The 9,930-nt window shown below is 59.4% G+C and overlaps 1 protein-coding gene across 1 annotated transcript in view; it reads right to left on the bottom strand.

Moving 5' to 3' along the window:
• Nucleotides 1-830: 830 nt before the first annotated feature.
• The window catches only part of LOC144676128 (cytohesin-2-like), a gene marked incomplete at its 3' end in the record, with an annotated part of 57,550 nt that continues 48,450 nt past the window's right edge, over nucleotides 831-9,930 (bottom strand). The window contains exon 4 of the mRNA XM_078536636.1: nucleotides 831-949. Coding sequence (XP_078392762.1) covers nucleotides 831-949 — 119 coding nt within the window. The remainder of the gene's footprint in view (nucleotides 950-9,930) is intronic.

The raw sequence follows: 9,930 nt of genomic DNA, 5'->3' as shown, positions 1-9,930 counted from the left end.
AACTGCCCGTGTTCCCCACCCCCCAGATAATCACCGTCACTGTCTGTCACCATCCCTCTCTCCCCCCGCCCCCTCACACACTATACTACCCGTGTTCCCCACCCCCCCAGATAATCACCGTCACCGTCTGTCACCGTCCCTCTCTCCCCCCGCCCCTCACACACTAAACTACCCGTGTTCCCCACCCCCCCAGATAATCACCGTCACCGTCTGTCACCGTCCCTCTCTCCCCCCGCCCCTCACACACTAAACTACCCGTGTTCCCCACCCCCCCAGATAATCACCGCCACTGTCTGTCACCGTCCCTCTCTCCCCCCGCCCCTCACACACTAAACTCCCCGTGTTCCCCACCCCCCCAGATAATCACCGTCACCGTCTGTCACCGTCCCTCTCTCCCCCCGCCCCTCACACACTAAACTACCCGTGTTCCCCACCCCCCCAGATAATCACCGTCACCGTCCCTCTCTCCCCCCGCCCCTCACACACTAAACTACCCGTGTTCCCCACCCCCCCCAGATAATCACCGTCACCGTCTGTCACCATCCCTCTCCCCCCACCCCTCACACACTAAACTCCCCGTGTTCCCCACCCCCCCAGATAATCACCGTCACCGTCTGTCACCGTCCCTCTCTCCCCCCCACCCCCTCACACACTAAACTACCCATGTTCCCCACCCCCCCAGATAATCACCGTCACCGTCTGTCACCATCCCTCTCTCCCCCCACCCCTCACACACTAAACTACCCGTGTTCCTCACCCCCCCAGATAATCACCGTCACCGTCTGTCACCGTCCCTCTCTCCCCCTCACACACTAAACTACCCGGGTTACCTCTCCCCCAGGTAATCGCCGATCGCCGTTTTGTTAAGTCCTTCACCCTTGTAGAGGAACTGGGCAATATCCTCTGCCACATTCTTCAACAGCTCGTTCTCCACCAGGAACTGGATCCCCTGCAGGTCAAAGGGAGAGAGTGTGGGTAACGCACAGAGACAGAGAGAAAGAGCAAGGGTATCAGGCAGAGACAGGGCAACACAGGGGCCAAGGCCAAGCGACGCAAGGGCTGATGCAGAGAGAGAGAGAGGTACAAAAATAGAGACAGAGAGAGACGGAGGCAAAGCAGAGTGAGGGAGGGGCGGAGAAAGAGAGAGAGACAGAGAGAGAGAGAGAGTGAGAGAGACAAAGAAAGAGAGAGTGAGAGACAGAGAGAGGTAAACAGAAAGAGAAAGAGAGAGAGACTGGGGTGGGGGGGGAGAGAGATAGAGACAGACAAAGAGAGACAGACAGAATGAGAAAGAGTGAGAGAGAGACACAGAATGAGAGAGAGAGTGAGAGAGAGAGAGACAGAGGCAGAGAGAGAGAGACAGAGGCAGAGAGAGGGAGAGAGACAGAGAGAGAGAGACAGACAGACAATGAGAGAGAGAGAGACAGAGAGAGAGACAGAGAGAGAGAGACAGTGAGAGGGAGAGAGACAGAGAGAGAGAGGGAGAGAGAGACAGAGAGAGAGAGACAGTGAGAGGGAGAGAGACAGAGAGAGAGAGAGAGACAGAGAGAGAGAGAGAGAGAGAGACAGTGAGAGGGAGAGAGACACAGAGAGACAGAGAGAGACACAGAGAGAGAGAGAGAGAGAGAGAGACAGACAATGAGAGAGAGAGAGGCAGAGAGATAGAGAGGGAGAAAGACAATGAGAGAGAGACAGAGAGAGAGAGAGAGAGACAGACAATGAGAGAGAGAGAGAGAGAGAGAGAGAGAGGGAGACAGTGAGAGGGAGAGAGACAGAGAGAGAGACAGTGAGAGGGAGAGAGACAGAGAGAGAGAGACAGAGAGAGAGAGACAGTGAGAGGGAGAGAGACAGAGAGAGAGAGAGAGAGAGAGAGAGACAGTGAGAGGGAGAGAGACAGAGAGAGAGAGAGAGAGACAGACAGAGAGAGAGAGACAGTGAGAGGGAGAGAAACAGAGAGAGAGAGACAGAGAGAGAGAGACAGTGAGAGGGAGAGAGACAGAGAGAGAGAGAGAGAGAGACAGAGAGAGAGAGAAACAGAGAGAGAGAGAAAGAGAGAGACAGTGAGAGGGAGAGAAACAGAGAGAGAGAGAGAGAGAGAGAGACAGAGAGAGAGAGAGAGAGAGAGAGAAAGAGAGAGAGACAGACAATGAGAGAGAGAGAGGCAGAGAGAGAGAGAAGGAGAGAGACAGAGAGAGGTAAAGGGCGGTATTGTCCCAGGTTTGCACTAAGCGGGCTGGTGAAAGGATGTTTTACCCGCCGGTTACAATGTTTACGCTGTAGTGTCCCAAACCTGCCACACTAATAACGCATTCCCGGGGAAGACGCCTCTCCATGGCGGACGGACTCTCATTCACCCACCACGCCCACCACCCCGCTGCCTCAACACGGTGAGTGCCACGTCGGGAAGTCCAAACGCGCGCACGCCTCTCAGTGCTCCCAGGCCCACGACGGCTGCAAGGAAGAGAAAGGGCCCTGAAAGGGCGAGAAGGGTGCAGTCCCCCAGCTTCAGCGACGCATCCCTCGAGCGGGACGCAGTGGACGCTGGCTGGCCGGGATGTTCTCTAACCCACCCTTGCTCTGGCAGCAGGGTGGGCAGCAGCAGCATCGCCAGTCCGGCTTGGGAGGCGGTGGTCAGCGGCGGTCAGCGCCAACGCCCTGCTAAAGAGGACATCCACCCAGTGCCGCGAGGGGATGGACGGTCGCCCACACAGGCCGGGCCTACTTACCACCTGGCCTGGCAGGCATCCTGCTTACAACTCCCTCCATCTCTGTTCAGGCAGGACACGCTGGCTCACAACAGGAGGGCGAGGTCGCAGACCGGTGGAGAATGCCTGAAACCGAGGTCCTCACGGACTGTGAAAACAGAGCCATCCAGCGGGCTGGTGAGGATCTGGACCGGTCCTGAGCTGAGGGTGAGGTCGGCGCTGCTCTACCATGTGAGGATCCAGCAGCGCGACATCCATCAGACAACCCGCACCGTGACTGGTGTGTCCCCTTTCACAGGCCCCTGTCAGGCACTGATTATCTCTCCTCACTTCCACAGGCACATCTGGCAAACAGCCGACAGAGTCCAGGACCCAGGGCCTCCAATCAAGCCCCGGAGAAACCTCTGGAGAGGAATCTGGAGGCCCCCTCCCTATTGACCTGTCCCAGCCTCACCCACACCCTCCACCAGCGCAGAGAGACACACCTCGCTGGGACCCAGCTTTACAGTAGCCCCGGCGTCACAATCCAGCGAGCGCATTGCACTGTCTGATCTACAGCAGCCAGAGGCAGGGATTTCCCAGGTCCCCCTGGCACTCGGAGGTGCTGCTGGAGGCCTGAACGTTGCTGAGTCTGAGTCAGGTGAGGAGCCTCTGGACTCGGTCATGTCACAGTTGCTGGAGCTGCAAAGACAAACTCGGGAACATCAGGAAGGGATGTCCGCTGCACTCCTCAGGTTGCAAGGCGCGATGGAGGAGTCCGTCTGCCTTCAGGTGAGGTGATAGCGCCGGCATTGCAACGCACCAAGGTCAACACTGGCAGGATGGTGGCCTCCATGGAGACCTTGGTCCAGGACATCGCTCCTGCACTGCTGCACGGGGTTAACTCCATCGCTGATGCCAGAGTTGGCCCCCAATAGTGTGTATGTGAGAGGGGTGCTGGGCAGCTCCATCTCTCACCAGCTTTCCCTTCCCCTCATGGAGTCAGCCAGGGGCCCTCGGGCACCCATAGGGAGGAGGATCAGCAGGTGCACGCCCCCCTTGGCCATCCAGCCAGGGGTCTCCGGGAGTGTCCGGCCCATCCGAATCCCCTCTTCCTGTGACCCCAGCAGCTCCAGCTCCACAGGCCGAGGAGGGGGCCACTGCCACACAGCAGGCCAGAGCCCTCCATGTCTCGGCCCTCCAGAGGGCACCTGCCAAGGGTGTCACAGACAGGGGCGTTAGCAGTCAGGAGGCTGCCTCCACCTCCCCTGTGGATGTCCGGGGAGCACCGAGACGTAGCGGCAGGATTAGGGAAGTTGGGAAGATGTGGTTGCACAGCCTGGGCACGGGTGTTAATCACTTGTACATAATGTTCACTAATGTCAATAAACTGCCAAGAATGTCTCCCTGCCTATGGCTCCTTGTTCTGATGAGCAGTGTTCGTGTCACTCAGATGTGAAACCTTTCTGCACAAGATAAAGGCAGGTGTCTCAGTCCAGGGCCTCTTCCCTGTGTCTGTGCAGCCTTCAGGCCAAAGTGATGGTCCAGCCTCACACTCCCTGGACACATTACTGATACCTACACCTCAGCTGGTCATTGCTGCTAGAATGTAGTGGGCAGGTGACACAGAGTTCCATCATTCTCTCCGTGTGCTCTCAGCACCTTTAAGGAGGGGCTGATCCCCATCTCTTCCGCATCTGTGACCAGTGACGTTGTGCTCCTGAAGGGGCTCAGGTGCTGAAGGCGGACAAAGGATCAGATGCTTTTAAAGTTTCACGGCTGCGTCTCTGTGATATGACCCTGATCACAGAGCGCAAGCGAGCTGCCCTCGGCCAGACAGGAGTCAGACATTCTCAGAGGCCATGTGAAGATCTATGGAGTGCCCTCGCGTATGAAGATCTATGGAGTGTCCTCACTGCATGAAGATCTATGGAGTGACCTCGCTCCATGAAGATCTATGGAGTGTCCTCGCTCCATGAAGATCTATGGAGTGTCCTCGCTCCATGAAGATCTATGCAGTGTCCTCGCTCCATGAAGATCTACGGAGTGTCCTCGCTCCATGAAGATCTATGGAGTGTCCTCGCTCCATGAAGATCTATGGAGTGTCCTCGCTCCATGAAGATCTATGGAGTGTCCTCACTGCATGAAGATCTATGGAGTGTCCTCGCTCCATGAAGATCTATGGAGTGTCCTCACTGCATGAAGATCTATGGAATGTCCTCACTGCATGAAGATCTATGGAGTGTCCTTACTGCATGAAGATCTATGGAGTGTCCTCACTGCATGAAGATCTATGGAGTGACCTCACTCCATGAAGATCTATGGAGTGTCCTCGCTCCATGAAGATCTATGGAGTGTCCTCGCTCCATGAAGATCTATGGAGTGTCCTCGCTCCATGAAGATCTATGGAGTGTCCTCACTGCATGAAGATCTATGGAGTGTCCTCGCTCCATGAAGATCTATGGAGTGTCCTCACTGCATGAAGATCTATGGAGTGTCCTCACTGCATGAAGATCTATGGAGTGTCCTCGCTGTATGAAGATCTATGGAGTGTCCTCACTGCATGTTGTCACCATCCTCCTGCAATCGAGCGACTATTAAGGCCTCCGCTGCATCTCCATGACAGGAGCATTCTCACAGAGGGTATGTGCGCGGCCATAAGCCAGACTGCAGTCAAACGTTCATCGATGCGATGTGAGGGTCTATGGTGTCTCCTCACTGCATGTCATCATCATCCTCCACAAATCTGGCAGCTACGAGGGCCTCCCGAGCGTGCCTGCCTCGGTCTGGCCAGTGCGCGGGCCTCATGCCTGCCATCATCGCCTTCGAGGACCTCCTCACCCTCATCCCCGTTGGTGTCCTCCTCACCGGAGGAGACCTCCAGCTCTTCCTCAGCCAGCTCCTCTCCCCTGGTTGCAGCGCCAGATTATAAAGGGGGCTCCAGCAGACTGGGTCGGGCACTGGAAACCCATCGTCAGCGTCCCGATGGGTCTGCTCCACCAAGGTGCGGGTTGCAGCATGAGGCCCAACTATAGCGTCGCTCTGCTGCAGTCTGAGGCCACCACACAGGGGGTCATCAGCCTTGTCCTCTGTCCCCAAGGAGCCAACCCTGCAGCCTCTGTGGACCCCTGGAAGACTTCAGGGACGCTGTGCTGGGGATGTAGGAGTCGTGGACGCTCCCTGGAAACCGCGCGCAGTCCTGCAGGGTGCGTTTTGTGGTGGTCGCTCACCAGCTGCACATCCAGGCGAGCGGAAGCCCTTGCGGTGGACGTAGGTGACCGCTGGTGGCGATGGAGATCTGGGCGCCGGGTGAGTGCGGTCGATGGCGCCCTGCAGCTGTGGGAAACCCCGGATCTGGGCGCGTCCAATCGCTCGTGCCTCCTGGCTGGGCGAAAGGCACCAGGTTGCGTGCGGGCCCTCGCGAAGATGGCGTGCGTGACCCTCGAGGAGGCTTTCGTGGGCGGAGGCTTGTGAGGGTCCACAGAGGTCACCTGTAGAGCCCTGGAAGGAGCCACTGGCGTAGAAATTGAGCGCCGCTGTCACTTTCACAGCCACTGGGCAGTGGACGCCCTCCATGCCCGTGTGACACCAAATCCTGCAGCAGGCGGCACATGTGACCGACCAGTTCCCTGGACATGTGCATCTCCGGCGACACTGGTTCTCAGTCATCTACAGGAATGAAAGGCGGTGTCGATAGAGCCTGGGACTCGCCAGGCGCTGACCAGCTCACTGCGGCTCTTCAGTGTCATGTGCGGGAGCCCCAGTCGCCCCCTTCTTCCAGAGGGTGCTGCTCCAGCGCAGCCAGGAGCCTCTGTCGCTCTCCTCCCCACCATCTTCGCTCTCTGTACGCCACGAGGCACACACAGCTCGTGCGCCAGGCTCCTGATGTCCTCCTCCTGCAGGGGTGGGTTAGCGTGGGGTTGCACTGAGAACCGGTCTCGGTTGAGTCCGAAGGTCTCTTGACGCATCCCGGAGAGCGGTGACCGCCGCTTGGGTGGCTAGAGTTTAGCGCGCCGCTTGGCTGCCCGAAACCTCACCCTCCTCCACCCCCACTCCACCTGCCCGATTGGCAGCAGCTTTGCCCACTGGACTGCAGGCTGTGCTCTCAGCTCAGGCACAGGCGCTCTCCTAACCCGCACGGCAAGGCTGCGCTGTTAGCTTGAACCACAGGCGAGACTGGTCCAAACCGGAGTGATGACGTTGCAAAGGGGCTGTGAGCGTCTCCGCCAGTGACTGCGCCATGGTCAGCTTTAGCGAGGGGATTGTACAACGCGCCCAGTCGGCCAACTCTTCTGCCGTCCACGAACTTGCTCGTTCGTTTGCAGTCTGTGCCCAAGGGGTGAGCAGCTGTGGAGCGCCCGGTGGCATGTTGGTGCCTCTGCGTTGCTTGACTGGGCAGAGAGGCTGACTCTAACCGTATCGATGCGGCTACATCTGAACTGTCTCAGCTGCAGAGGGACAGTCAATTGGTACAGGGTGGTCCTGAAAGCGTGCCTGCTTCCATCGCCCACCAGCTGGCCAACGCCGCACACGCTCGTGTGCCACCTACAACCGCAGGGCAGCCCTTACTGCCACTCCCACCCCAGGTTGCCTCAACCGCAGGGGATGCCAATGCCCCACACCGCCCCCCACCATGAGCTGTCTCCACCTTGAAGTCCATCAGGCGACCCGGACAGGCACTCCGCAACGTCACTGTGTTCTCGCCTCCGACTTCCCCTCAAACCTTCCCTCTCATACTACCAAACACGCCCGACGCCAGCGGGCATGGAAAATCCCGGCTAGAGAGACAGAGAGGGAGAGAGAGGCAGGCAGGGGGAGTGAGAGAGACAGCGAGGGAGAGAGAGGGACAGCGAGGGAGAGAGAGGGACAGCGAGGGAGAGAGAGGGACAGCGAGGGAGAGAGAGGGACAGGCAGGGGGAGAGAGAGAGACAGCGAGGAGAGAGAGGGACAGGCAGGGGGAGAGAGGGACAGCGAGGGAGAGAGAGGGACAGGCAGGGGGAGAGAGAGAGACAGCGAGAGAGAGAGAGGGACAGGCAGGGGGAGAGAGAGGGACAGCAAGGGAGAGAGAGGGACAGCGAGGGAGAGAGAGGGACAGCGAGGGAGAGAGAGGGACAGGCAGGGGGAGAGAGAGAGACAGCGAGGGAGAGAGAGGGACAGCGAGGGAGAGAGAGAGACAGCGAGAGAGAGAGAGGGACAGCGAGGGAGAGAGAGGGACAGGCAGGGGGAGAGAGAGAGACAGCGAGGGAGAGAGAGGCAGCGAGGGAGAGAGAGACAGCGAGGGAGAGAGAGAGACAGGCAGGGGGAGAGAGAGAGACAGCGAGGGAGAGAGAGGGACAGCGAGGGAGAGAGAGGGACAGGCAGGGGGAGAGAGAGAGACAGGCAGGGGGAGAGAGAGGGACAGCGAGGGAGAGAGAGACAGCGAGGGAGAGAGAGAGACAGCGAGGGAGAGAGAGAGACAGCGAGGGAGAGAGAGAGACAGCGAGGGAGAGAGAGACAGCGAGGGAGAGAGGGACAGCGAGGGAGAGAGAGAGACAGCGAGGGAGAGAGAGAGACAGCGAGGGAGAGAGAGAGACAGCGAGGGAGAGAGAGAGACAGCGAGGGAGAGAGAGAGACAGCGAGGGAGAGAGAGACAGCGAGGGAGAGAGGGACAGCGAGGGAGAGAGAGAGACAGCGAGGGAGAGAGGGACAGCGAGGGAGAGAGGGACAGCGAGGGAGAGAGAGGGACAGCGAGGGAGAGAGAGGGACAGGCAGGGGGAGAGAGAGGGACAGCGAGGGAGAGAGAGGGACAGTGAGGGAGAGAGAGGGACAGCGAGGGAGAGAGAGAGACAGGCAGGGGGAGAGAGAGAGACAGCGAGGGAGAGAGAGAGAGACAGGCAGGGGGAGAGAGAGAGACAGCGAGGGAGAGAGAGAGAGACAGGCAGGGGGAGAGAGAGGGACAGCGAGGGAGAGAGAGAGACAGGCAGGGGGAGAGAGAGAGACAGCGAGGGAGAGAGAGGGACAGCGAGGGAGAGAGAGGGACAGCGAGGGAGAGAGAGGGACAGCGAGGGAGAGAGAGGGACAGCGAGGCAGAGAGAGGGACAGCGAGGGAGAGAGAGGGACAGCGAGGGAGAGAGAGGGACAGCGAGGGAGAGAGAGAGACAGGCAGGGGAGAGAGGGACAGCGAGGGAGAGAGAGGGACAGCGAGGGAGAGAGAGAGACAGGCAGGGGGAGAGAGAGGGACAGCGAGGGAGAGAGAGAGACAGCGAGGGAGAGAGAGAGACAGCGAGGGAGAGAGAGAGACAGCGAGGGAGAGAGAGAGAGACAGGCAGGGGGAGAGAGGGACAGCGAGGGAGAGAGAGGGACAGCGAGGGAGAGAGAGAGACAGGCAGGGGGAGAGAGAGGGACAGCGAGGGAGAGAGAGGGACAGCGAGGGAGAGAGAGGGACAGCGAGGGAGAGAGAGGGACAGCGAGGGAGAGAGAGGGACAGCGAGGAAGAGAGAGGGACAGCAAGGGAGAGAGAGGGACAGCGAGGGAGAGAGAGGGACAGCGAGGGAGAGAGAGGGACAGCGAGGGAGAGAGAGGGACAGCGAGGGAGAGAGAGGGACAGCGAGGGAGAGAGAGGGACAGCAGGGGAGAGAGAGAGAGAGACAGCGAGGGAGAGAGACAGAGAGACAGCGGGCAAGAGAGAGAGACAGCGGGAGAGAGAGAGACAGCGAGGGAGAGAGACAGAGAGACAGCGGGCAAGAGAGAGAGACAGCGGGAGAGAGAGAGAGACAGCGAGGAAGAGAGAGAGACAGCGAGGGAGAGAGAGGGACAGCGAGGGAGAGAGAGGGACAGCGAGGGAGAGAGAGGGACAGCGAGGGAGAGAGAGGGACAGCGAGGGAGAGAGAGGGACAGCGAGGGAGAGAGAGGGACAGCGAGGGAGAGAGAGAGACAGGCAGGGGAGAGAGAGGGACAGCGAGGGAGAGAGAGAGACAGCGAGGGAGAGAGAGAGACAGCGAGGGAGAGAGAGAGACAGCGAGGGAGAGAGAGAGAGACAGGCAGGGGGAGAGAGGGACAGCGAGGGAGAGAGAGGGACAGCGAGGGAGAGAGAGAGACAGGCAGGGGGAGAGAGAGGGACAGCGAGGGAGAGAGAGGGACAGCGAGGGAGAGAGAGGGACAGCGAGGGAGAGAGAGGGACAGCGAGGGAGAGAGAGGGACAGCGAGGAAGAGAGAGGGACAGCAAGGGAGAGAGAGGGACAGCGAGGGAGAGAGAGGGACAGCGAGG

This window comes from Cetorhinus maximus, unplaced genomic scaffold (genome assembly GCF_964194155.1).
Source record: "Cetorhinus maximus unplaced genomic scaffold, sCetMax3.hap1.1 HAP1_SCAFFOLD_1373, whole genome shotgun sequence".
Taxonomy (NCBI): domain Eukaryota; kingdom Metazoa; phylum Chordata; class Chondrichthyes; order Lamniformes; family Cetorhinidae; genus Cetorhinus; species Cetorhinus maximus.
The sequence above is the reverse complement of the archived record's forward strand: the minus strand, read 5'-3'. Positions and strand labels throughout refer to the sequence as shown.